The following is a 25326-nucleotide window of genomic DNA, read 5'->3' as shown; positions in this document are numbered from 1 at the left end:
AGAAAATAGTTTTGTAGGCCAGATAAAAGAGCAAAACAGGCGCTGGATAAGACCCGCAGGCCGTAAAATGCCAAGATCTGCACTAGATTCATCCTACATACTAACATCCTATGCTATCTGGCTAAACACTCAAATAATGTTACTTGGCTGTCACACATTTTAAATATATATAAAATTTAGTCCCCCTGTGTTCTCCTACCTCTGCAATTTATATATTCATAATAATTATAGTTTATACTTTGTAAGTCCCTTGTGAGGAAATGCGTTCTCTGCAATTAACCCATCAAGGATAAACCATGAGCAGTAGGCTGCCGTCCACCAGCGCCAGGGGAGCAGTTAGGGGTTCAGTGTCTTGCTCAAAAACACGTTGACACAGTAGGAGGTGCCCGGAATCGGACCAGGAATGTTCAGTTCCAAAGACAATAGCTCTACCTCCTGCACCATGCCGCACTTATGTTACCCTATTCAAGACTTTTATTTTAATTACATAGAGTACAACAAAATTCAGAGATAGCAGGTCTCAGGTTCAGTGGAATCAAAAACAGACAAAACCAACCTTAAAAAGCAGGCCACAGCACAACAATACAACTACACACACACACACACACATATATATATATGTGTATATATATATATATATATATATATATAACACACACACACACACATATATATATATTGCACTGTAGTGTATGTGGGATTCAAGTGTTCAGGGTTGTGTCGAATTTAGTGCAATGACCACTTTGGGGTAAAAGCTGTTTTTCAATCTGTTTGTTTTTGTCTTGATTATCCTAAACCACCCCCTTGATGGCAACAGTTGGTGTCCAGGGTGGGATGGATCTGTGAGGATGCTGTGGGCTCTCCTTAGGCAGCGTGTGTTATAGATGCCCTCAAGTGATGGGACAGGATGACCAATAATTTTTGGGGCGGTGTTTATGGTCCTCTGCAGTGCCTTCCTTTCTGCTACTGTGCAGCGAACGGCAAACGACAGTGAGATTCCGCCGCTCAGGACGGACTCCACAGTGCAGCGAGAAAAGGACATTAGCAGCTTTTTGGTGAGAAGCTTATGCTCTGCTTTTGGAATAAGGTATTCACTCCATCCATCTCCATCCATTTTGCAAAATCTACCACCATGTGTCCCTCTGCCAAACCTGCTCATCATTTACTCATCACCTCTGTTCCCTCTGTTACCACTCTCACCTGCTGGGATATTCTGCACAACTTCATCAAAACTCACTCGAATATTTCTCCTTCTCTTCTTACTGACATCTTCTGTGGGGCATAACCACTACGAAAAATGAGCATTACACCTTCTATCTGGCATTCTTCACCTCTTGAACGTTCCCTACAGACTCGCCCTTCAAGATAAACTCATACTCCGTTTCAGTTTCCCATCAATACCATCGTGGAACAGCTACGAGGTAACAATATGTGCTCTGCAGTATCTACACTGTTATTGAAAATAATTTTCTTTATGATCGGACGCGAGAAAAAATAGATAGATAGCTAGATGTGCAGGAATAAGAACCGAAAACAATCCATGACGTCACTAGTTTCTAGCTGCAAAGAATCATGGGGAAATCTTGCGGTGCCGGAGACATTTTGGATTTAAAGGGGCTGAACTAGCCGTCAGTCCTAGCTCTCGGTAAGCGACAGCCTAATGTATATATTTATATTTTTGAATATGATTCCTGTTGTGCAAATGGTTGCTATGGCTTTATATATTTGTAGTATAAATGTCTCGTATTATGTATATTCACTGTTAACCTGGCTATTTAGCAAAGCAACAAAAACAACCAGCGACAAACAGGGAGTGGTAACGCTAGTTGGTTAGCTGATGGTAGCTAATGTTGTATGCCGACGTCTTAGATGATCCAATTGGGAAATCCACAATTACTGTTTATTTCTGTTAATATACTGTAGCTACCCAGATATTATCCTGACCAAAAGTGTCAGTGTGAACGTAGACAAATATAAATAGGAAAATTCTACCCCGTGATTGTGGGAGAATCGCATACGAATAAAAGGAAAGTGTTGAGTCGTTCCGAACTGCGAATGTTGTCACGAAATAATGTAAATGTTGTGGTTCACAAAGAAAGGCTAAAATAGCCAAGAAGCCTATATCCTATTGCTCTTTGCAAATTCTCTATTGACATTTCTCAGAAGGCCGGGTTCATTTCAAAGTCGGAGGAGAATATACGTGTACAATTTAACCTTGCATTGTATATAATCTAAGCCATCCTTATGTGAGTATATTACGTATTCCAGTTTGTCTTCGTTTTGAATTTTATGGAACAGTGACCCATACACATTTTCTTCCTGAAATTTGAATTGCAGAGTTGTTGGCATAAATGGCAACATCCATTTACTCCATCAGTATCAAAATAGACCTATGGCAGCAGGTTTCACAAGACTGATGGATCACTGCGATGCGTGTCTTTGGCACTTCCCTCCTGGTTGTCCCAAACCTCGCCACACCCTTCTTTGATGACAACCTTTTCTTTGTGTCTGGCAATGATGCAGTCGGCATAGATTGCTGTTTGAGCAGCAACCAGATGAGAGGGAGCCAATGTAGACATGTCATCATCTTCCAGAGGAGAGGAAATGTTTTTTAATTTGGCAGCGGGTTCACCCACTTACTTCCCAGTATACCCAATTCATACTCTTTTTTTTTTTTTTTTTCAATGTAGAAGGTTGACTAATATAGTTTCAACATGCACCACACCCTTCTCTAAAACATTTGCCTGTTGTATAGTTATTAGCTCACTTAGATTGTCTATTCAACTTAGCTTTTATAAGAGGTAGGGCAGGGATCCATTCTTTGTTGGTTTACAAAAAGCATTGCAAAGCAGTCGCAAAACAGCAGAGTGGGAGTTACTTGTCTGGGTCAGTCACTATACTAGTATCTGTCTAGATGTCAAATTTAAAAATGTGGTCTACTTGAATGGTTGTATCTAGTGATGAGAGGGAGAAGAAGGGGAAAAATGATAATGATGGCCACAGAAGGATGCAAATATGTTGGAAACAAAACAACTGTGTTTTTGCTGATGGCCTAAATGACTGACTGATGTGCTAGGTTTCTTATACTTAGAGGGAAATTATCTCTGGCTCTTATAGACAGTACAGATGTTAGTCTTTTTGACTGTGCATTCTACCCTAATGTTAACCACCTAAGAGGTGGTTAAGAGGTGCTATGTTTGCTGCAGTATTTTTGACTTTTGGCCATTATGCAAACTCAAGTCATTTACAATATATCGAATAACCTTATCCATCTCTTTCAAATAGCTTCCGTGCTTGCTGTTCAGAACACCTATGATGAAATATAATAGGATGTACAGGACGTCAATCTGGTAGTTTCTGTATGATCATCCCAGTAGTCGATACTGGATTGAAGGCTAATGTTTAAGAGATTTATTTTCATCAAAAATGAGATTTTTGCTATCAGGATAACTTTGGTTATAATTATTTCTAATGCTGTTGATAGTGCAGAAAAAACATTTTTGATTACATTAAAATATAGGAGCATAAACTGCAGTGATATGTGATGGTGATGTTATTTTAAGCAAGCTTTTATTTTGTTGTTTGTTTTTTTATTCTTAATCTGATCAGCATGTGAAGCTGCTTTTCAAGACTTAAATAGTGCTATTGATTCTATTGTGGGTCATCAGACCGGAGCCATTATTTCTTTATGATGAGAATTGAGAAGCAGTCTAGATCAGGATGTTCCCTCCCCATTTAACCTGCTCCTCTGCAACCATCTGCTGCTGCTGTGGGTGGGGCTCTGGCTGGATGTGCACCCTGATGTTGGTTAATCTGACGAAACAGCGGGAAGGTCACAATTATCCTGCAGGCAGCTCTGCTGCTTTTCTCACAGCATAATATGCTTAGTTGTGTCCTGTTTCATTTGCTTGTACCTGTTTCTAACTAAAGCCAAGGAGTATTGCTGGGAGAGGAGACATTATTTCATCAGCTTTTCTCTATGCCTAATTATGATTTACCACCAAACCAAGGTTAGTTTTCTGACTAAGCAAATTGCAGCAACAGAAATGATTAGAAGGTTAAAGGTTAGCTCTGTCTAAAATTCCTTAACTTTATCAATTTTTTTATTTAGTCAATTTGAAAAAAGGATTTTTACATTTCTAATCTATACAGGAAAATAGACCACTTTACTTAGTTATTCATCTCTGTTGTTAATGTTTTGTACATGCATATACCTAGAACATTGTGTTAACATCTTAAATGTTGAGCCTTACTATTCTAAAAGACTATCCGTTGAATAGATATACTTTAAATTTGTCTTATCTATCTAACAGTTAGATAAGGAAAATTTAAATGTGTTAGATTCTGACTGCACATTAAAAAATTAATCATATAGCTTGCTTAATCTTAGGAGCTGTGGCACAACTTCCAAGTTTAAAGGACAATTTCAATTCACAATTATAAGAATACATGAATAACATTCTAAGCCATGTGAAAATAAGTTGCTGTATTGATTTATCCATTTATTTACTGCATGTCTCATAAGTAATATTAACAATTACAGCAGAATGAAAAGTCTTAAGAAAGACAACTTAAACTGAATGTTTTCAAGTTCAAAGCTTCTATTTGTCCTTGATTTTTATAATGAAACAGTGTGTAAATGTTAAAGATTAATTCAAGGTGTGTTGTCTGACAAAATCAGCAATCCCATTGGACTTTATCTCACCTCTTTAAAGACTTGGAAAATATTAACTTAAGCTTTCTGAAGAAATCCAGTCCATGGCTTTACTTGTCTTTTATTCTAATGAAATGCCATAAGTGTAACCTCTGTAAGTGTCAAATTTACACCAAGAAGGTATTCTTCCTTTGTAAATATATCTCATATCAGTGCACAGAAATGTATGCTGGGCTCTGATGTCAAAATAAGGTTTTGCTAGTCCTTGTAGCAGTTTATTTACTCAAGTCTTCCCTCTTAAAAGAGCCACTGTTTTATTCAAAGCAGTTCTGTATTAATCTATATAGACTATTTATTGTTGGCTTTCAAATATACTACCCATATGAAAGGGAAGCATGATGCATGCTCAGGCCAAATTACAAATTTTTTCCATATTTCGGGTAAGAATTAATATGAGTAGGATTTATCAGTGGGCTATGTTTGGTATGTTACAGATAACTATTGGATACTCTTTGATTTTCTCAGAATATGTTGTTCAGGTAAGGGTATCCGTTAACCTAGGAATGATTTTAAGGTATTTTTGAGTTGGAAAAAGAGAGAAATGAAAAAAAATATTGGTAGGCTGTACACGATTTCATCATAGGTTACTGGTGATGCAACACTGACTGATCTCTTCTAAGTTATTTCCATGGTGTAACTGACATTCAGTCAACCATTAAGGGACTGAGTCGGGTTCTTGTGTGCATTTTGTAGAAAGTCTATTCTGAAATACATTAGCTTAATAAAAAATACCATCTTGCGTCACATCTTGAGAGTGACATCGTTTCTTCTTATTAGCTGATGACTTAGTTTTTAAAGGAGGTACAGTGGATATTCAGCAGATACAAATTGTGTATTGGACAAGGCTTCAGGACATCGTTGATGCTTGTATATGGAGAGTCTGTGACTTCTGGAGATGTCAGGATGCCTATTAAATATTTGCAGTGATGAGATGTAGGGACTCCTTAATCAAGAAAATAAGCACATAAAGAAAAATTTGTGGTCATAGATTTTCTTAAAATGAATTGTTGTGGTATTGTTTGGTTGTTTAGGTTGTTATTTGCAAAGTAAAAAAAAAACATTTTAAGGGGTTATTTCGTTTTTTTAATTTTAGTAATGAGTTTTGAAGTACCTAAACAGGGAGTGGCTCACTAATGGTATATTTCTTTTTCCAATGGCAGGCTCTCAGCCGATGTTTATTTCTGCAAGGCACTTCATTTTAACCCCTTATCCGGAGTCACCATTGCTGAAGTAATGCACGGTTCTACTTAACATCAGACTGAATTTTAGTCGAAAGGGTAAAGGATAGAAGACTGTCATAGTGAACAGTAATGTGGCTCAGTGAGTCAGTTCTCATTAGATTGTTTTGAGAAAAGAACATATACTCCACCAAACAACGGAGATTTTCTTGAAATGTGTTTGAATATATTCACCCTTGCTTTGACTCTTGGCCAGTAATATAGACAGTGAGGCCTCTGTCTGCATAAATGGTTAGACCAGAGGGCATCCACACTGCAGCATTTGTGAGCACTCTCTTGCACTGTTTCACTGCAGACTTAAGGCAAACTTCAAAGATTGGTATATATCAGTGCCAAATCTCTATTTCCCTATAGCCCGTAGCAAGCTTTCCTTTTCTGTTTGTATTTTGGCATATCCACTTAAAGCCTGCAGCAGACAAAACTGCACGCACTTGATTATGGTTATATTCACGTATTTTACTTATATGCTGTTATATTTTATTAATTGTGTCTTTGTGAAATTGGATTGCTTAAAGAAATACTGACATGTGCATCTCATGAAACCTAATTCCTCTCCAGCTGCAATTTCATGAACAAGACACAGAAATTACTTATATTTTCAACAGAACTCATCTGGTTTCATCTTAGAAGTCTGTTTAAAAGCACCTATCATCTTAAGTTAGTTTTTATCCTTTGTTGGTGCGAAGTATCAGAACAGAGCATTTCCCACGTGGACAGCCAGTTTATTTGATGCTATTTGGCAAGTGAAAGACATGCAAATTGTTGTTACCTTAAATTTTTTCCACCCTTAACCTGCAAAATGTATTATTTGCATGAGGTTTTGCAGTTGTGACAGAGCAATTTGGGTGATGCTTGAATGTGTAATTATTTGTGGATATTCAGTTTTTTGAGATTTGGTAATGCGATGCTAACTTTTTCATACAGTAATGTTGCAAAATCTTTTAATTGGACTTTATGCAGAAATTTTCAAAAGCACAGACTTCTAGTGGCACTGAAGAGTATATGGAGTTTGTTTCTTAGTATGTTTTGTTTGCCAACTATTTGATAATGTCCACCTGTGATTTATGGAATTTCAAATTGTGATAAATAATTTCAGTTTCTGCACCCAAACCCGAAACATTATCTGGTTAATTTTATTTGTCATGTGTTTCTGGTATATCAGTTTACTCAGTATATTACAATGTTATTCCATGACATCAGTATTAATGGCAGTTAAATAGGCAGCTCATAAGCCATCTCACTGAAAGTCCAGAGTTAGGGACTTAAATTTACGGTAATGGCATGCTCCCTTTTTCTGTCTTATTCAATGCAGGTTTCCCTGAGCTCAAAATAAAGATGTCCACCATGGTGTATCCTCGGGACGAGAAGCTGGAGAAGCTCTCTCAGGAGGAAATAATCTCTAACACAAAGCTGGTGATCCAGGGTCTGGAGGCCCTGAAAAATGAGCACAACTCCATCCTCCATAGCCTCCTGGAGACGATCAAGTGCCTAAAAAAGGATGAAGAGGCCAACCTGGTGCATGAGAAGTCTAATCTGCTTCGGAAGTCAGTGGAAATGATTGAATTGGGCCTGGGGGAAGCACAGGTAAGCTAAAAAATGGGTTAAAGTCTTGACATTAAATGATCCCTTGACTGTCATTTATTTTTGGTGTTCCAAGTTCCTCCTTCTATACTCAGCTTGGATAGTGTTCATGATTCATTCATCCTCTTCATAGCTCTTTCTGCCATTGCCAGAGTTAGTACTTAATATCTTAATTGTTCATTCCTAGGTCATGATGGCCCTGTCAAACCACCTGAATGCGGTGGAGTCTGAGAAGCAGAAGCTCCGTGCGCAGGTGAGAAGGCTCTGCCAGGAGAACCAGTGGCTGCGAGATGAACTAGCTAACACTCAACAGAAGCTGCAAAAGAGTGAACAGAGTGTGGCTCAGTTGGAGGAAGAGAAGAAGCACCTGGAGTTTATGAATCAGCTGAAAAAGTATGATGAAGATGTCTCACCCACGGTAAGGACCAACTACTTGCGGTATGCTCAAGATCGTCATCAGTTGTATGAGTTTAATTTTGGTTTCAATTCGCTGTTTCTTAAAACCTCATAGTTTATTTGATTGGCATTTAGTGGCTTCTATAAATGATTGTCAGCTGTGAAATCAAAATGTCCTCACCAAAGCCAGAAATATGGGAAAATACTTTAGTTTTGTGGACCTACCGTATTTTCCGCACCATTTGGCACACTGGATTATAAGGCATACCTTCAATGAATGGCCTATTTTTAAAAAAAAATATCATGCATTATAAGGCGCATATAATAGAAGCTACAGTAGTGGCTGGGGTTGCATAATGCATCCACTAAATGGAGCTGCGCTAAAGGGAATGTCAACCAAACAGTCGGATAAGTCAGTCAAATTTTATTAATAGAATACAAACCAACGTTCTGACAACTTTGTTCACTCCAAAAACAAGTCAGTGCATTCACAATACGGTACAGTACATACCAGTAGCTCTAACCGGTATTTGTGCCGCCTTTGCTGAAAACATTGTATTTCCAACTTCATTTGTCACAGTTCATAGCGTTTCATAAAACGAAAACACCAAGAAGGACTGCCACTAAATTCATTGATGTTCATTTTGCTAGCTTGAATTCTCTCACTGCTGCTCTATTCCCATGTTCTACTGACTGATCGCCTTGAGTTCGATCTCTGCCTCGTCAGCGTGTCTCCTGAAAGGTTCCGTTTTGGGGTCTTTATACACACACAAGTGGTGTGGGACTGGAATTCCCCTTAACAATTTTAACCACTGCTACTTCAGCGACGCGCGCATGCACATACATGCATTCTACTTCTTCTACGGGAGAAAATGGAGTTGGAGGCTGCTTCCCGTAGTTGCGAGACCTGATGCGGCTCAGTATTGATCCATATATAAGGCACACCGGGTTATAAGGCGCACTGTTGGTTTTTGAGAAGATTAAAGGCTCGTAGGTGCGCCTTATAGTGCGGAAAATACTGTATATGAAAGGTTTGCCTTATGCTAAAATATTCATCTAACTATATATGCCAGTAAACCAACACTATCAACTAATAACTGCTGTGTTTCGTGACGAGATTGTCATCATGTTCTTCTAGGAAGGAGCTCCCTCTAACCAGATCCTCAATGAACTCCTTTAACCCTGCATTTCCCAGGCAGCCAATCCTTGAGAGATTCATGTCTCTACTCAGGAAGCAGCCTTTACATCTATCAGTCTATTACTATGAATGATTCCAGTTAGAATTCTTTGAAAAAATGGATGACACTAACATACTTAGTGAATTCAGAATCAGAAACACGGTCTTGATACCAGAGGAAATTGAGTAATCTAATTTAATAGTCTACTACTTCTGTTAAATTCTGATTGTTTATTAAATCCCTAAAGCTTTGATTTTCTTAAGTTGTCTTTAAGAATTAATATGCATATTAATATGCTTATTAAGAAAAATAGATCTTACATGCTCTGAGCCTTATTTGTAATCGCATTAATCTATTCTAAATTTTTAAAAAGGGATCATTTTTGCCCTATCAATAAGTTTATTACATCCCTGAACTCTTCCTTGAATTGTGTTTTTTATTTTATTTTTATTTACTTATTTATTTGTTTGTTTATTTTGCCGTCTATCAAGAGCATCTGACACCAATGTTTATTCCTCAGCAGGAGGAGAAGGACAGAGAAACACCAAAGGACTCACTGGATGACCTCTTCCCCAATGATGAAGAGGAGCATGGCCAAGGAAGTAAGGCTGACAAAACATTGAGTAATGATATTCACTCAGATGGAATTTGATTAGACGCTTATGTTGCCGTCAGGCTCGTGTATCCCCGTAATGATATATTTTCATCACAAAAATAAATAGATGTCCACCCAAAGTAAGCCTAAAAGTAAATTATCAAAATATGTAATACTATTATATCTCATTAAAAACTTGACCATAGATGTTGTAAAAAAAAAATTCACCTTTTATTAAGTGCAAGGTAAAATAATGTCATAACATGAACCTTGATGATGAATATTCTTCTACTCCATCCCTTTCCGTAGTTCCCCAATTTTGTATACTGCTTTGTCGTGAGATTCAGCACTTTTTTTTTTTTCACTGCACCAGTTTTGGTTTATCAAGCTGTTATCAAGAATTTCCAAGATTTACTCATTACAAAGCAGCCAACCAACAGTGAACAAATACACTTGCCTAAAATGGAACAGTTAACATCTAGTGATCAAGGACGTAAACATCAGTAGCATTTTGCAAAATCTACATCCTCTAAATTTGAACAATTTCAGTTTTTGTTCTGACAACAACATTGCCTCTAAATCATCATAGCCTATGGTAGTTTCAACATTTAATTATACCTAGAATTTCTTTATCTTCTTAATATAGCTAATGTAGTGTGCATGCAAATTTTAACAATTTCAGGTCTGTGTTGTGAATCTTTGGACATGACAACTTTTGTGGTCTCTCCGACTCAAAGTGCAGCACCAGCACAACAGTGCAGCAGTGGCTGCAGCCCAGCAGGGTGGTTATGAAATCCCAGCTCGCCTGAGAACCCTGCACAATCTGGTGATCCAATATGCCTCTCAGGGCAGGTATGAGGTAGCTGTGCCCCTCTGCAAGCAAGCCTTGGAAGATCTTGAGAAAACCTCTGGACACGACCACCCTGATGTGGCCACTATGCTTAACATCCTGGCTCTGGTCTATAGGTCAGCAAGAACTCCCAAATGGGAGCTTTAGCTGTTTTACTTTGTTTTCTAATATGTCTCGTGTGCAATTTGACTTTGTACCACAAGCAATGGTAAAATATTTTAGTTTGCGGGTTTAAAGTCCCCTCATGTTGTATTGTGTCTCTCTTTCCATCATGCAGAGATCAGAACAAATACAAAGAGGCTGCCCATCTGCTCAATGATGCTTTGTCCATCCGTGAGAAAACCCTGGGCAAAGACCATCCTGCTGTAAGAGTCGCAACACTAGTGTTGTAACAATCATACCTTTTTGTCGATAGATTTGATGGATTGGATTTGGATAGATTATGATGCCTCATAATTAAGATAAGATAAGAAACTTTATTGATACCCATAGGGGAAATTCTTTTGTCACAGCAGGATAAAAGTTATGTCAAATAAATCCAACCAAAGAATTGATTTTTCATTGTGGCTTCAATGTGGACGATCATTTTTAAATCTTTATCCTTCCATTTTATTACATTTATTTAAAGGCAATAGAGAAAAACACAAGGTTTCATATCGTTCTGCATGTGGTATCCAGGTTGCTGCAACACTAAACAACTTGGCTGTGCTGTATGGAAAACGGGGAAAATACAAGGAGGCGGAGCCTCTGTGCAAGAGAGCTCTGGAGATCAGAGAGAAGGTAGGTCACAACCCTGAACTGCATCACTGCACTCCAGTCACAGGCCTTACCTCCCTGCAAAACCAGTAGATAATAAGCTCGTCTTAATAGAGTGATTAATTGGTCTGAAATATCACCTAGGTTCCTGTAATACTATATCAATAAATAGGGACTTGAGCTGATTGTTCTCCTTCATTGTCTACACTGTTTCAGCTGACCATGTATCTGTGTCGGACAGGAATTAGAGGGTTTAATTTGATCAGTATTAAAGTGCATAGCAAGTAACAAGAGGGGCAGGAGATAGATGAGAGAAAGAAAAAGCAACAGTGGTTGATGAGTGGAAAGAAAGATGCACGGGGGAACGATACAACAGACATAACAATAGAAATAAGATAAACATTTGTTTGATTTCCATCAGGTCCTTGGGAAGGACCACCCAGATGTGGCCAAACAGCTGAACAACTTGGCCTTGCTGTGTCAGAATCAGGGCAAGTATGAGGAGGTGGAGTATTACTACTGCCGCGCCCTAGAAATCTATGAGTGCAGGCTTGGACCTGATGATCCCAATGTGGCCAAAACCAAGAACAATTTGGTAAGAGATACAAGTTCTTTCTTACAAATATTCTAAGTTTTACCACCTTTGATGAGTCACTATAAAAAGGAAAGATATCCCTAAAGAGTTTGTGAAGGTTCTCAGTCATCCAGGTTATGGAGAATTCTTGTTGAAATCTCTTGTGGCAGTAACTGGACCTGAATTTCTTCACTTGAAGACGTTTCACCCCCCATCCAAGAGGCTTCTTCAGTTCTAAATGACCTGTGGGGAGTTTCCAAATGCAACTGCCAGGGTTTTGGGCGGGTCTAGGTTATGGTAGCTTGTTATGTAAATGTAGGAGTTGATCATCAGAAACTAGGTCTCAGGGTCTGTTATGCTAATGGAGGTGTCGTACGTTGGGACAAAAAAGCAGAAGTTGTGGGATTACCTGGAGTGCAATGTGAAAAGGTAAGGCTATACAAAGGAGTGAAACCTGTTGGATCCCTTTAACTGAGGCTCATGTAAATTACCGGGGGCTGGTTCTGGATTGGTGTCCTGTCCTGAAGGGGTGGCTCTCCTGTGATGGGCCATCTGTTTGTGCAAAGGTCGTTTGGTCTCTCCAATGTAGACGTCATCACATTTCTTGAATACAATCCTTGGATTGTGATGCCAACATGTCATTAGAACTGAAGAAGCCTCTCAGAAGAGGGGTGAAATTCAAGTCCATTTGCCACAACAGGAAGATTTTGACAAGATTATCCCAAGAGACTTCTGTAATGTCCCATGGGGCACATTGTAAGTCAACTGCGCCATTGGTTGCAACTGTATAACAAGCATTACCTCCTCTCCTTTGCAGGCATCCTGCTTCCTTAAACAGGGCAAATACAAGGAAGCTGAGACTCTATACAAAGAGATTCTGACCCGTGCTCATGAGAAAGAATTTGGATCCGTTGATGGTAGGCCTAACAGTTGATATTTTGAGTAAATCCAAGAAAAATTGTGGTGGGTCTGAATAAATGTGCGTCAGTTAGGTTATTTGTTGCTGTTTTTACAGGGGTAAAACAGCCACAGGTTATTTTTTATTTATTTCTTGCTGCTCTGACAGGGTTAAAACAGCAACAAAAACTGAGGCACAATTATTTAGAACCACTACCATTTTTCTTGGATTTGCCTTATTGCCCCTGCTGACCTTTAATATGAGCAAGTGATGGACAGATGATTCAAAAGCGGATGATGTTCTGAACAAAATGCCCACTATCATTCCATTGAGGCAGAATTCATTACTGAAAGTTAAGAAAATAAGGAGTTACTTTTCTGAAAGGCACACTCTTTCAGTTTTTTTTTTTCTTTTTCTTAGAAGCAGAGCATTTTGATGGTTTCTCTGTAGAGGTTTCCTTGAATCTGGAAAAAAAATAAAAGGGACTTTGCACAGTACACACATTACTGAATAAAAGGGAAGGTCCTTTCAACATTCCCCACAGGTTTACTCTTCATGTATCACCTTCTGAAGATACATTTACATTTATTGAAGTTTACTGCAGCCACAAGAAATGCAGATTTCAGCCACAAGTGGTCACATCTGGTGTGAAAACTCCTTTTTATATTAAAGGTGTACTTTTTGTTTAAAATTGTGCGTGTATTTTAGTTGTATTTTAGTAGATTATATTGTTTCCATCATTAGTATGTTTGGGCTTTTGCAATAAACTACTTGTTTTAATACACATGGGAATGAGTTTTCTAGAACTCAAGTACGTTCGATTCATCACTATTATTCTTCATGGATTTATTTAAACTTCCAGAAGGTCAAATAGCTATGCTGTTTGCATGTTTTGCTGATTCTTTCTACGTTTGTCTGCAGCTGAAAATAAGCCCATCTGGATGCATGCAGAGGAACGTGAAGAGATGAGCAAGGTGAGAGACATTTTGTACACACCAAAAACAAGACTATTTATAAGAATGAAGTTTAAGTAAAGAAAAATTTCATTGCAAGCTTTTCAAATTTAATAGGGTTGTTTATTTAAGGTCCTTCAAAGTATAATCAAAATATGTTTTCCAACTCAGAAAACTGTTCTGGTGAATAGAACTGCTAAAGACTGTTCTATGTAAACACAGAAATGCAGCACAACCTGTTTCAACTATCACGCTCTTTCTCGCCTTTCTTTTTTCTTTGATTTGCTTCTAGGGCAAGCACAGAGATAACACACCATATGGAGAATACGGAGGCTGGTACAAGGCGTGCAAAGTCAACAGGTAAGGGCATGCCTGCTTAAACGCTGAGTTCATGACACTTCTTTAGTTCACTTCAAGAGGAAGAAAAGGCTTAATGATTTGGTTTGCAAAACAAAGGGAAGTGCCTCATAAAGGAACGTTTTTACATTCATTTACTCGAGCATATTAAGAAAAAAAATGTTAAAGGAGAGAATAATTATAATTTTCACTTGAAAATGATCTGACAATCCTTGATTACCATATTATCCGGACTATAGGTTGCGCCGGAGTATAATTTGCAACCAGCCAAAAAATGTATGGTGAAGAAGAAGAAAACATATAAGTAGCACTGGACTATAAGTCACATTTTTTGGGGGAAATGTATTTGATAAAGTCAGAGACCAAAAACAGACATTCACCTTGAAATGCAAGTTTCAGTGTAATGTCCGAGAAGACATGCCCAACAATGCGGATTTGCTGGTTAAACCTTATCTTTATTAGAACAATTATAACAATTATGCAAAAGCAGTTCCACTTAATCCTCTCTGTCTCATCGCTCTCTCCTCCCACCCTGCCCCTCGCTCCCTCTCATCCCGTAACACATTCACAGCCAGTAGGAGCTCACAGGACTCTGAACATTCCTCTAAACAGCACTGCAGGGTTGTTACAATAATAATAAAAGTAGAATAGACAACAACAGGCGGAATCGGTGTCTGGTATGTTAACGTAACATATTAACAACTATTCAGATAACCATAGCATAAACACCATAGCATGACATGTTTACCAAACTCCAGATCACCCAGGCCGTTGAATTTTTCATCCTCTGTGTCACTTTTGAGCAACTCCACCATCTCCAGAGGTATACGGCGTACCGCTTCCTCTTCTGCGTGACTTTTTTTGGGACATTATTACCTGTGTTCTGATAGAGACGCAATAGTGTTGCATGAAGCGGTAACTCAAAGAAGGTCCTCCCGTAAAGTAATTTATATTCATAGCCTTGGCAACAACCTGGGCATGGAGACGTAGCTGCACCATTGACAAGCCTCTTCCGGCACCACGTTGTCCAGGCACCCATTTGTGAACTTGTAGCTCTGGCCATCTAGCTTTTAGCCCATGATTAGCTGTTTTTGTTGTCTTCATTGCAGTAGAGTATCCTCCGCTTTTTGCCAATCCCTCACAAGCGTCTTGCTCACTCCAAACTTTCCTTCAGCTGCTCGATTACCATTTTCAGCTGCATGTTTCACTACTCACAGCTTGTAATTTGCAGAATATGATTTTCCTTTTGGGGGTATTTGTTTTCAGTCTTTCTCAGGGGTTTAAATTTAAATTTTTATGCGGTACAGGAGTAATAGGAGTAGCACATACTGGCACACAAGCCTAGAACGCACTCTTGCAGCTGTCTGTGAAAATAGTAAACATGTCAAATTACCTTATATATTTTAATGTATAAGTTGCACCTGAGTACATGTCGCAGGACCAGTCAAACCATGAAAAAGTGTGACTTATTGTCCGAAAAATACGGTTACCTTTTTTTGTTTTTCAATTCATAGTTGTCCATTAATATTTTTTCGCTTTAATGTAAATAAATACATGTACAATGTATTAATGGTTTAAGTGAAATAGAATCAGTCTTTTATTTAACATCTATAAATGAACCTGCATTTGTTTCCAGCCCTACAGTGAATACCACCCTGAGAAACCTGGGAGCTCTATACCGCAGGCAGGGCAAGTTAGAGGCTGCTGAGACACTTGAAGAGTGCGCTGTGAGGTCTCGCAAGCAGGTCAGCAGGAATTCCAAACTCAGAAAAAGTCATTGTTGCATTCAGATGACTTCTCTGTTCCTGTTTCTTAAAGATATTCCTGGTGTTAGGAAAGTAAATCTCATGATATCTTTTTCCCCTCTCTCTACATTGCTTTGGATCCAGAGCAACACAGTAAGTGGTTTGTCTCTCACTGATAGACCCCATAGACTCTCAACCATCATCCCCCTTACATCATAACCATTTCACTGCCATCTAAAGACTTTCTGTTGTACACTTGGAATCCATTTAAGGGGCAAATAAAAGTCCCATCCAATAGTACTCACTCGCCCATCTCGACCAGTCAATGTCAACTTCTGATTGAAATTTGTCTTTGTGTATGTGTTGTGTCTGTGTCATCCCACCAGGGCATTGATCCCATCCATCAGACACGTGTGGTGGAGATTCTGAAAGACACAGAGGGTGAAAGGCGGAGGAGCAGGGACAGCCTGACCAGTGTCAAGTATGAGAGTGGCTCAGAGGCTGGCGAGGAAGTGAGTATGGGTGTGGAGTGGAATGGGGTGAGTACAAATCCACTACACTTAAGTCAAAATAGCCAATGGCCTCACTTGAACAGCAAGGTTGTGTTCATAATATCACAGAGTTCAGACTGGTACAGATTAATCATTTATAGCAACACTGAAAAATTATATAGAGGGTGGCAGTCCAGTTAACTTTTCAGATTGGGAGAAGCTTGGATGCTTACCAACCAAGAATCTTGCATAGTCACCCCAGTTGTCGAATCAGTCAGAATGCTTTTTGTCACTAAGGTAAAAAGAAACAAAATATCCCTAATCTGTGTGACTATTACTGAACAATATAGAAGAGTGGTATTGCAATAATATTGATCAGATTTCTTTCAATCCTAATGTATTCATGAAATTTCCTTTCAAAAGAAAAGTGAGCAAATGCCTCAGAACAAATTTGTTTAAAAAATGTCTGACAAAAAATAATGTTTAGCTGTACCTGTTCATGAACTCTGCAAAAGTGCCTTGTCTTTCTTGTGATGGTAAATTCAAAAACCCTTTTGGGAAACATGAAGCTGATTGAATGTCTTGGCCTGCTGACATGTAATTTTTGACAGCATCTGTGTTTTGGACTAGATGTTTTGTATTGCTTTGTTGTTCATTGCTTGCCAAAGAAATGCTAGTATACAAACACTATACTGTTTTAATATGTGGCTGTATTGCTGGCAATGCTTCCGCACAAGTGGAACAGTAACTAGATGGCACAGGCTCAATTTCTGGGGCACCACACATTAGACACTGAATTTCCCTTTGTTATTTATTTATTGATTGATTGATTAACAGGAAAAGGTTTGATTGTCACCTGTTTGACTGTACAGTATAACTACAAGGGCTTCTGATGACCTTGATGCTTTTTCATCTGGGCAGTTGTAATAGTTCAACAGTTTTATTTCCTGCTTCATTCAAACATCTGCATTTGCAGTGTTACAACCATACCCACAGTTGTTAGTGTAATTTGACTGTGTGCTCATTTTGTAAACCTAACAGCCATACACCGAAAAGCAGTGTTTGCAGTAAGAGAAATGTTTTTTAGCATGCCTCCGTTAGAGGAGATCAAGTCTAGCAGTTTAATTTAGCCAGAGGGCAGGGGTTTGCCAGCGGAGTTGCCTCATCTGAGCCTGTGCCTTTGCAACACTTTGTGCAGCCTCACCCTTCATTGCTTCAACCCAGTATAAACATGCATGCAGTTGTGTTGGCATGCTAGATCATGCACGCTAATGGACCACGCGCGTTCTCTGTGCTCTCACACAACTGTGACATGTCTGTTAACCGACTGCTCTCTCTGAGTGAATAACACTGCATAGAGGGAGGTGGCTGCTCCTGTAGCTATGGTGTGAATGTTTTTGCTTCTCCGCACATGTTCAAATGCATAAAACAGCTGCTTCCATCCTCCCTTCAGTGAATGTAAAAAGCATAATGCATCTAAAGGGCATACCTGTCTGTCTTGGAAACTTGTGTAAGCATGTTGAGGACTTTGGGATATGTTCATGGTTCATAATCAACACCTCAATAGCAGTAAGAATGAAACTCCAAAAGACTTTAGGAGTCATGGTTAGCCTCTACAACGCTAATTTCAATACATTGTTTTCAGCTTTTGACTGAAAAGATATTTTCCTTCCATCAATCATCTCCTTCAAAAGTTGCAAGTATTAGTGACTTTAACCAGGCTATTGTTTGCTGAAAAGTAAATGTTTTTGATGTTTGAGACTTGACTTTGCCTGAACATGCCTCTTCAAGTGTGGTATAGATGTGGTTTACACAACATCAGCTGATCTTTTGATATGAATATCAGTATATCAACTGTTTTGTTAAACCATCAAAAACACCCAGATTTGACCTTATAAATATACTATTACCATAGAATGATTTTGGTTTTTATTGAGATGAATTGGTGACATGAATGTGTGTGCATGTCTGCGTAAAGTGCATGATTCATATTCTCTGTGTGTGATTGTAATGTGCCTCTTGCGCCCAGCTAGATGTTTTTATGCATCTCCTTTCAACTTGGCATGTTCTCTAAATTTCCCCCCTCACCTTTCCTTTGCATCACTAACTTTGTTGATTATTCTTGCCATGACAAACAATCAGCCTGTTATTCAAATTTCCAACCTTCACTCAGTGGATTGTACTCTCCCTCCTGGCTTCTCATTGCAATCAATAAACTGGCGTGGGGTTGTACTATACAGTTTTGTTGGATAAGCATTAGCTCAGATACGTGCTACATTACTTATCGATTAGGGTTTCAGAGCACAGGGGTCACATAAGATAGTTAGAAATCTTAGTAATGTCAACACAAGACCAAGACAAATGGAGAATCCAAAATGTTCTGTATAAATATTACTAGCATTATTAAGCCAATACTTTTTGTCCAATATTTTATGTTGATGCTCGCAGATGTCCCTTGTTTGCAGTGCAAAGTCACTGCCGTGTTTCAGGGTGCCAATTTCAGTCTCTGGGACCCAGAGGAAATAAAAACAGCTGAGTCACAGTGACTACAAACAGAAACCTACTGCATTGGTGACCTGCATCTTGGCAATGCACACTGAAGCATAGGACATCTGCTCAAAACGTCTTAAATTCAGTTAGTGTTAAAACCTGTTAAAGTGTCTTGTTATTACGTTTTGAGATTAGAATTTGTTTCTTGAAAGGTTTTTGCAGAAACTCTGGATTCAGGCTGTAGTTTTTCAAACAGTTTGTATATTTTAAGTTTTGTTCGCTCCAGGCTGCAGAATACACTGAAACTGCTGAAAGAGAGGTAGTAGAGCCTAACCAATACTAGACGTATTGAGCTGACAGATATTTTGAAGTATATTTTTAGTTGATACTGCTGAATAATATAACTACTTGCTACTCTCGATGTCAAGGTGAAGTGGGGGCATCTGTCTGATGTCTGCACCTTGAGAAATGTTAAATTTTGATTATTTCTGAAATATTAAAACAACACAATACCATAGTCAGCTTGCGTCAGTCTCTAAACCAAAGAGTGGGCAGTAAATATCGTGACAGAGTCCTCAAAGCCTATGTACAAAAGAATCTATTCAAAGTGTCACATACGTATGTCACTTGGGTATCCATATGGGTGCTGAAAAAAAAATTAATAATACTGAAAGTTTTTCGAAAGGTGTTTATTAAAAACCAGGCTAGTTTAATGAAGACAACGTATGAGGCTTGGATGTGCTAGTATCTAAGGGTGTCTTGAATAAACAAAAAAAAGCAACCCAGAGTTCTTAATCTTACAATGTCTGCCATTTTTGTCTGTTTCTCTCTTTCTCTCTTATCAGGCCTAAGCCATCAAGATTATTCCTCCATCCTTCTCTCCTTCCCCAGCACAATAGCAAAAGGATGTGTGTTGTTGTTAGCCCTGGCCTTCTTTGTCCCAACAAATGAACAGCTCCTTCTCCCCAGCAGAGAAAGCCCCCCTCTTCCCTGGGTTTTCACCTCTGTCCCCTGTTCAACTGACAGCCACTGGGATGTTTGGTCTACTCATCTCTACACTCCTCTTCCCCGGTTTCTTCCCGGTCTATCATTCTCTGCCCTTTCCTGTCACTAACAGTGTTGTCCATAAGCTCAGAAACTTTGACTGCTTTCCCTCTCTTTAAGCCATTGTGTGTGTAATAGCTCCCTATGGGGGAAGTCACTTGCACATTTTCCTCTCTTCGTTTGTAAGTTTTTGTATATGCATCGTAGATTCATTTAGCTGGAAAAGGGGAAGGGTATTTATTGGAAGTAATAAAAATTGTTGAAGAGTTTTAGAATCAGACAAAGTTAATGTCTACAAAAATACTTAATTGGCACAGCTGCTCTGCATTGGTCTCTGACATTGTCTGTGATCACTAGCTGCCTCTCTTTATAAGGTGTCCAAATAACTCTCATTGTGATATTTAGCCATTTTACTATTTTTGTTATTGTGTTTATGTGAATAAGTAATCCCTGAAGTCAAATTTCTTACCTGTCATAATGTGGTACTGTATAGTTTTAACATTCTTAGAAAAAAATATAATTTCAAGTTAGTTGGGGTATTAGAAGGGATCCTTTTTGTTTTGTTATGATAAAATTATTGACATAAATTAATATTTTATGATTTTTATATCATTTGTTTACATTTTTTTAAACATGTTTGAGTATTTTGTGGCTTCAAATTCAGCCAGTAATATTCCAATAATACCATACTTGTAAAACCCCAGGCTTGCTATAAACTGGTGTGATCACCCTTATGTTTTGTTGTTGCCATAGAAATTCATTTTCAAGTTGCTATTAGTGGTCTCAGTTTGCCTGGTTTGCTTTTGTGTGATACCTTGTGTGCACAGGAGCTTCCCTTTACTGAAGGAATGAGCAGCCTTGATCCTGTGAAGCCAGTATGAAGGCAGAGACCAACCAGAGCAAGTGAACAGATTGACCACCTCTTACATTCAGATTATGAGTAGTGACAGACTGAAAAAGACCAGTATTGCCTTTCAAATTATCACGCAAAGGGGAAGTGGAAGCTAGTGGTACAATTCAAATGGAAAACTGGCTACTGCTGTAGTTTTAGTGTGTATTTGTGTATGTTTCAGTGGTACAATCACAGTCTGCACTCTGAAACACATAGCTTATTGGAGTGAGTTGCCTTTTTCTAACACAGTTTTTGCAAGTAAACATTGTCACTGTAGTGGATCATGGTTTATTCAACACCAAACGTACAGTGCAAGTGTTTCCTTAAGATTCAACTTATTTCAGATGTTTAACTAACTGAATGTACAATTACTTTAACATCTTGGAAGTATAAATGTAGGTTGTATTTATAGATTTGAAAAGAGCTTTCACTATCCAGCTTTCCCGTATGCTACTTGCCTTGATTCTTCATTCCTTTCAATGAGTACACCTACTTCTAATGCAACTCGGAACAAAAGAATTGACAAAGTTCATCACATAATTATGACAATAATGTTGTGTTAGTGGAATGCTTATTTATTGAGCTGTCTATTCTTGACATATATAGTGTGACTTCAGTTTCCCAAAGTGAAAGAACATAAATGGTAAGGTCTGTTAGTACTATCGTAGTAATTAGTACTGCATCATATTTACCATTCTGCATTGTGAAGATTACTGCATCAACACTTGTCGGTATTCTCAAATAAAGTTTTTCATTTGTGGAGTTTGTCTTCTCTCTCTATTGGGCTCGGATGGTTTTGAAAAGTGCTCCACCCTCTTATCCCTAATGTTAGCTTCATAGTCGCAGAATTGATATACTGCATCATCATTGTCTTCATGGCTCCCCCTGCTGATGCTTATGTTCTATTACATCACAATTAGCACCACTCGTGTACACAATCGAAACCACAGTAAATTTGTAGACATGTTATTATTAAGTCAAAGTAACTTTAAAACTATGGATGGACTGACATATGAGTGTGATGCTGAAATAAGCATCAAATGTTTCTGTCTGGGAAGCCAGTCTCTGGTTGCTATAGATTGCAAAGCAAACTTCAGGTTCATTTTAAAAGTAAAATTCAGGGTTCACAGAAAAATCCTTCAAAAAAAAAAAAAAAAAAGGAAAATAAACTTTTGAATGTTATTTCAAAAGAAAATTAGACTAAAATTGCGTACAAAAGTACTCTGCTATCTATTAAATTGTTATTTCAAAGTTCTTTATTAATGTTAACAGACATAAATATATCTAAATTTGCCATGCATATTTGTTATTTCCTGTACTCTTAGTCATTTTTCCTCTCATATTAAAGATTTCCCCATCACTAAGTCCAATATTTTTTTTAAATCAAAATAGCCCTCATTTATATTTTGAGGCAATTGACTATACTAGGTATCACAAATCCTGATATGCTGCTGAATCATGAAGGAAGATTCATAGTAAATGCCTCTATTATTATTATATCATACACAGTAAATGAGACTCAAATACTGACATACTTGTGGTTATGTGCACCAGCAGGTTCAGTGAACCTGCAAAACAACTTTCAAACTAAACACAGGGGACCACATAAGCTCCTCAGAATAGTTTTGTATGTCCAGATGCACGTTTTCAAGTTTTAGCTGGAAAGTATGATAGATACACCCAATATACAGGGTTGTTTTTTCCCTAGAGTACACTTGTAAACATTGTTGCATCTATCATATCCCCCCTTTCCTCCCAACACTTTGGCTTCCATCACCACCATTGTTGTCCACAGTCAACAGGTTTACCAGTTTTAATAAAGTTGGGACCAATGGTCCAAGTTACCTGCTACCAGGATTTAATTATGCTGTTCCTGAGCTTCGACACATCAAATCAACATTGAAGAAGCTAAACCTGTTAAAAGCAACAGAAGATTTAGAATAAACTTCAAGAGTCTTGGACACTGGTAAGGTGTCAGGACTCGAAAGCCAGATTATGCATGTTCTTCCTTTTTTTCCACATTCATTACTAAAATTAACTTACAAAAGGAAGCCTTGAAGCTTCCAGGTCACAAATATCAATGACAGACTTAATTTTTAACATAGGAGACCTGATGAGTCTGGCATATCAGTATGTGAAATAAATTACTGTTCATGAATTTTTTAAAGGGTGAAGGTCATGGTCATGTTAATAGTGCAAACACAAATGATATATTTTCTAAATGGAAATTATCGATAACTAAGGAAAGTCTTTAATGGAAGCAAAACATCCAAATGATCTCTTGTCTTCATTTTTTGTATTAATTCTCCAAATCCTCAGATTACTATGTTTCCCACAATGCAACTACACATTTGACCCTCGCTATTGTTCCAAGTTTAAGTCATGATACTAGACTACAAGTCAGAGGTTCTGGGTCAGACAATGTCATATACAAGTGCATCATATGACAAACTGAAATTCAGCTGTAGGGACAAAGTAATGGCCCTGCAGGTACATTACACTAAGTACATTTCTGTTGATCCAAAAAAAAAAAAAAAAAAACTGCTACCAGAATTCTGAACTGATGTGCATATTATGCATGCAGCTCACACCACTGTGTCAATGTCAAATGTGGAAAAGGGGCTCATGGATTATTACCAACAAGGGAAGACTCATGATGAATGTGTCTGTTTGTGTATGTAGGATGGAAGTGGAGCCCTCCAGCGTAGCGGCTCTCTGGGGAAACTCAGGGATGTTTTGCGACGCAGCAGTGAGCTGCTGGTGAAGAGGCTACAGGGAAATGGGCCACCTGAACCTCGCAATACCAAGTAAGACCGAAGGGAGGATGCTCACGCTTTGCTGAAGACAGAGAACTGCTGAGGACATTCTGAATGTTACAGACTGTAGAGATTGGTCTTTCCGACTAAACTTTCTTCCCCTCTCCATTTTCATTTAACAGCATGAAGCGAGCAGCTTCCTTGAATTACCTGAACAAGACCAGCGATGATGCATTCCAGGTAAAAACGATTTTAGAGATAGTCCATGAAATAAACCAGAATTTTACATGATTGGCACAATTTCACCAGACATTTGTCATAAGATGTAGAGGGTGAGGGGGTGGCTTGAAACAGCTTCTGCATCTTCAGCTTGCCTTCATGAAATATCAAATGATCAAATGTAGATTTTAACTACTCTGTAACAATCTTGTGCACATTTTGTGATTCAGATATCCACTTGTGATATGAAATAATGAATAGTAAAGGGGTATGAGGCCATTCATTTTATTTTGATTCCAAGTCTTGATTATCATTGGCCTCCTTGTTTGTCTTATCAGAAGCAGGGAAGCAGCAGGTTCAAGGAGAGCCGCGGCCTCAGCTCCAGCACTGTGGACCTCTACTCTGGTGGCAACTGAGACCTTGAAATCCACTGCTCTTCGCCAACTCATCCTTCCCATCAGCCTGTGACCCAAAGAACATCCATCCATGTCTCGAAGACACTCATCACTACATCCATGCAGTACTGGGTTTATAAAATTCTGGTTGTAGTCTTCCACACAAAGGCAATGGCCTTTGTGTCTCCTCGATGTGACCTTGAAAACATAGTTGATTCCTCTTTGCCTCTGCACGTTTCGTCTCGTCGTTGCCATGACATCGCCTTTGCCGGCTACATCCCTTGTTTTAACGTCGCTGTTTTTTCTTCATTTTTTGACACATGATAAATGAACCCAGTTTTTGTTTCACCTAGTACAAGACAGACATTACCTTTGCTTTGAAATGACTTGATACAAAGGTGAAACAGCTAAAAGGAAATAATTTTATTGTCATTTTAATGATTGTACATTTGCCTCTTGAGATTTATTCAAGGTGTCGGGTGAAACGGGGTAATAGTGTAAATCAGACGTTGTACGTTTGCATTTGAACCTCAAAACAGCAGCTACTTTCATCTCTTCTCTTGCTTTGAGGTTTCAAGTGTGTTTTTTTCTGCTTCTGCAACCGACGTCACCTCAGTTCAGAGACAAACACCGTTGCAGTTCACTTGGACCTTGGAGCGACAAACGAGTCATTCAAGAAAATCTCCTTTTTAATTTGCTTGCGAAAGATGTGATGAAAAATCAGATGGAATATTTCTTCAACTGATTTCTGGTGCCACTTGAGTCTCACCTGTAGGCTACGGATCTACAGGACCTACTTTAAATTGTGAAAATGTTGTTTACAGTAATTAGGTTGTGTCTTGATTTCTATGTTATGATGATGATAATAGATTTGCACAAATCACAGACTGTTTTTTTTTCTGCCTGACGCCATTGCTAGTGAAGCTACTTGAGAGAACTGGAATATTTTGGGATTATTCTACATTCTTTTCCAAACTTTTTAATGTTTTTGTTCATGGTGGCTACATATTTGTTAACGTGAAGTACTAATCATGCAATTCTCTGCCACAGAATTGAGTTCCTCTTGATTCATAGTAAGTCACTGAACAAATCCTGTAAGCCAGAAAATCTGTCTGTAAATCATCAAACTTGATTCAGAATTAAAGCATTGTTCTGTTTGTAGCTGCGATTTCATCAATGAATGGCTGTTACGTTTCAAAGACAA

The 25326-nt window shown here is 38.4% G+C and overlaps 1 protein-coding gene across 10 annotated transcripts; it reads left to right on the top strand.

Moving 5' to 3' along the window:
- The first annotated feature begins 951 nt into the window (after positions 1-951).
- Positions 952-25326, top strand: klc1b (kinesin light chain 1b). Of its 10 annotated transcripts, none has more exons than XM_086166303.1 (16): positions 952-1055; positions 7265-7536; positions 7721-7951; positions 9628-9709; positions 10440-10668; positions 10830-10917; positions 11231-11332; positions 11730-11903; positions 12700-12799; positions 13702-13754; positions 14026-14093; positions 15727-15835; positions 16222-16374; positions 23435-23559; positions 23691-23748; positions 24066-25326. In XM_086166303.1, exons 2-16 carry the CDS (start codon positions 7288-7290, stop codon positions 24141-24143), a joined length of 1899 nt encoding a protein of 632 aa, XP_086022429.1. In that variant the 5' UTR covers positions 952-1055; positions 7265-7287; the 3' UTR covers positions 24144-25326. The 10 variants fall into 10 exon arrangements, with proteins under 10 accessions (XP_086022429.1, XP_086022439.1, XP_086022447.1 ...); XM_086166313.1 differs by having other exon boundaries at positions 986-1087; XM_086166321.1 differs by lacking the exon at positions 952-1055 and adding an exon at positions 1325-1421.

This window comes from Fistularia commersonii, chromosome 2 (assembly GCF_037954325.1).
Source record: "Fistularia commersonii isolate RoL2024-O1a breed Wild chromosome 2, RoL_Fcom_v1.0, whole genome shotgun sequence".
NCBI classification, from domain to species: Eukaryota; Metazoa; Chordata; class Actinopteri; order Syngnathiformes; family Fistulariidae; genus Fistularia; species Fistularia commersonii.
Note: the sequence above shows the minus strand (reverse complement) of the source record. Positions and strands in the feature narration are given on the sequence as shown.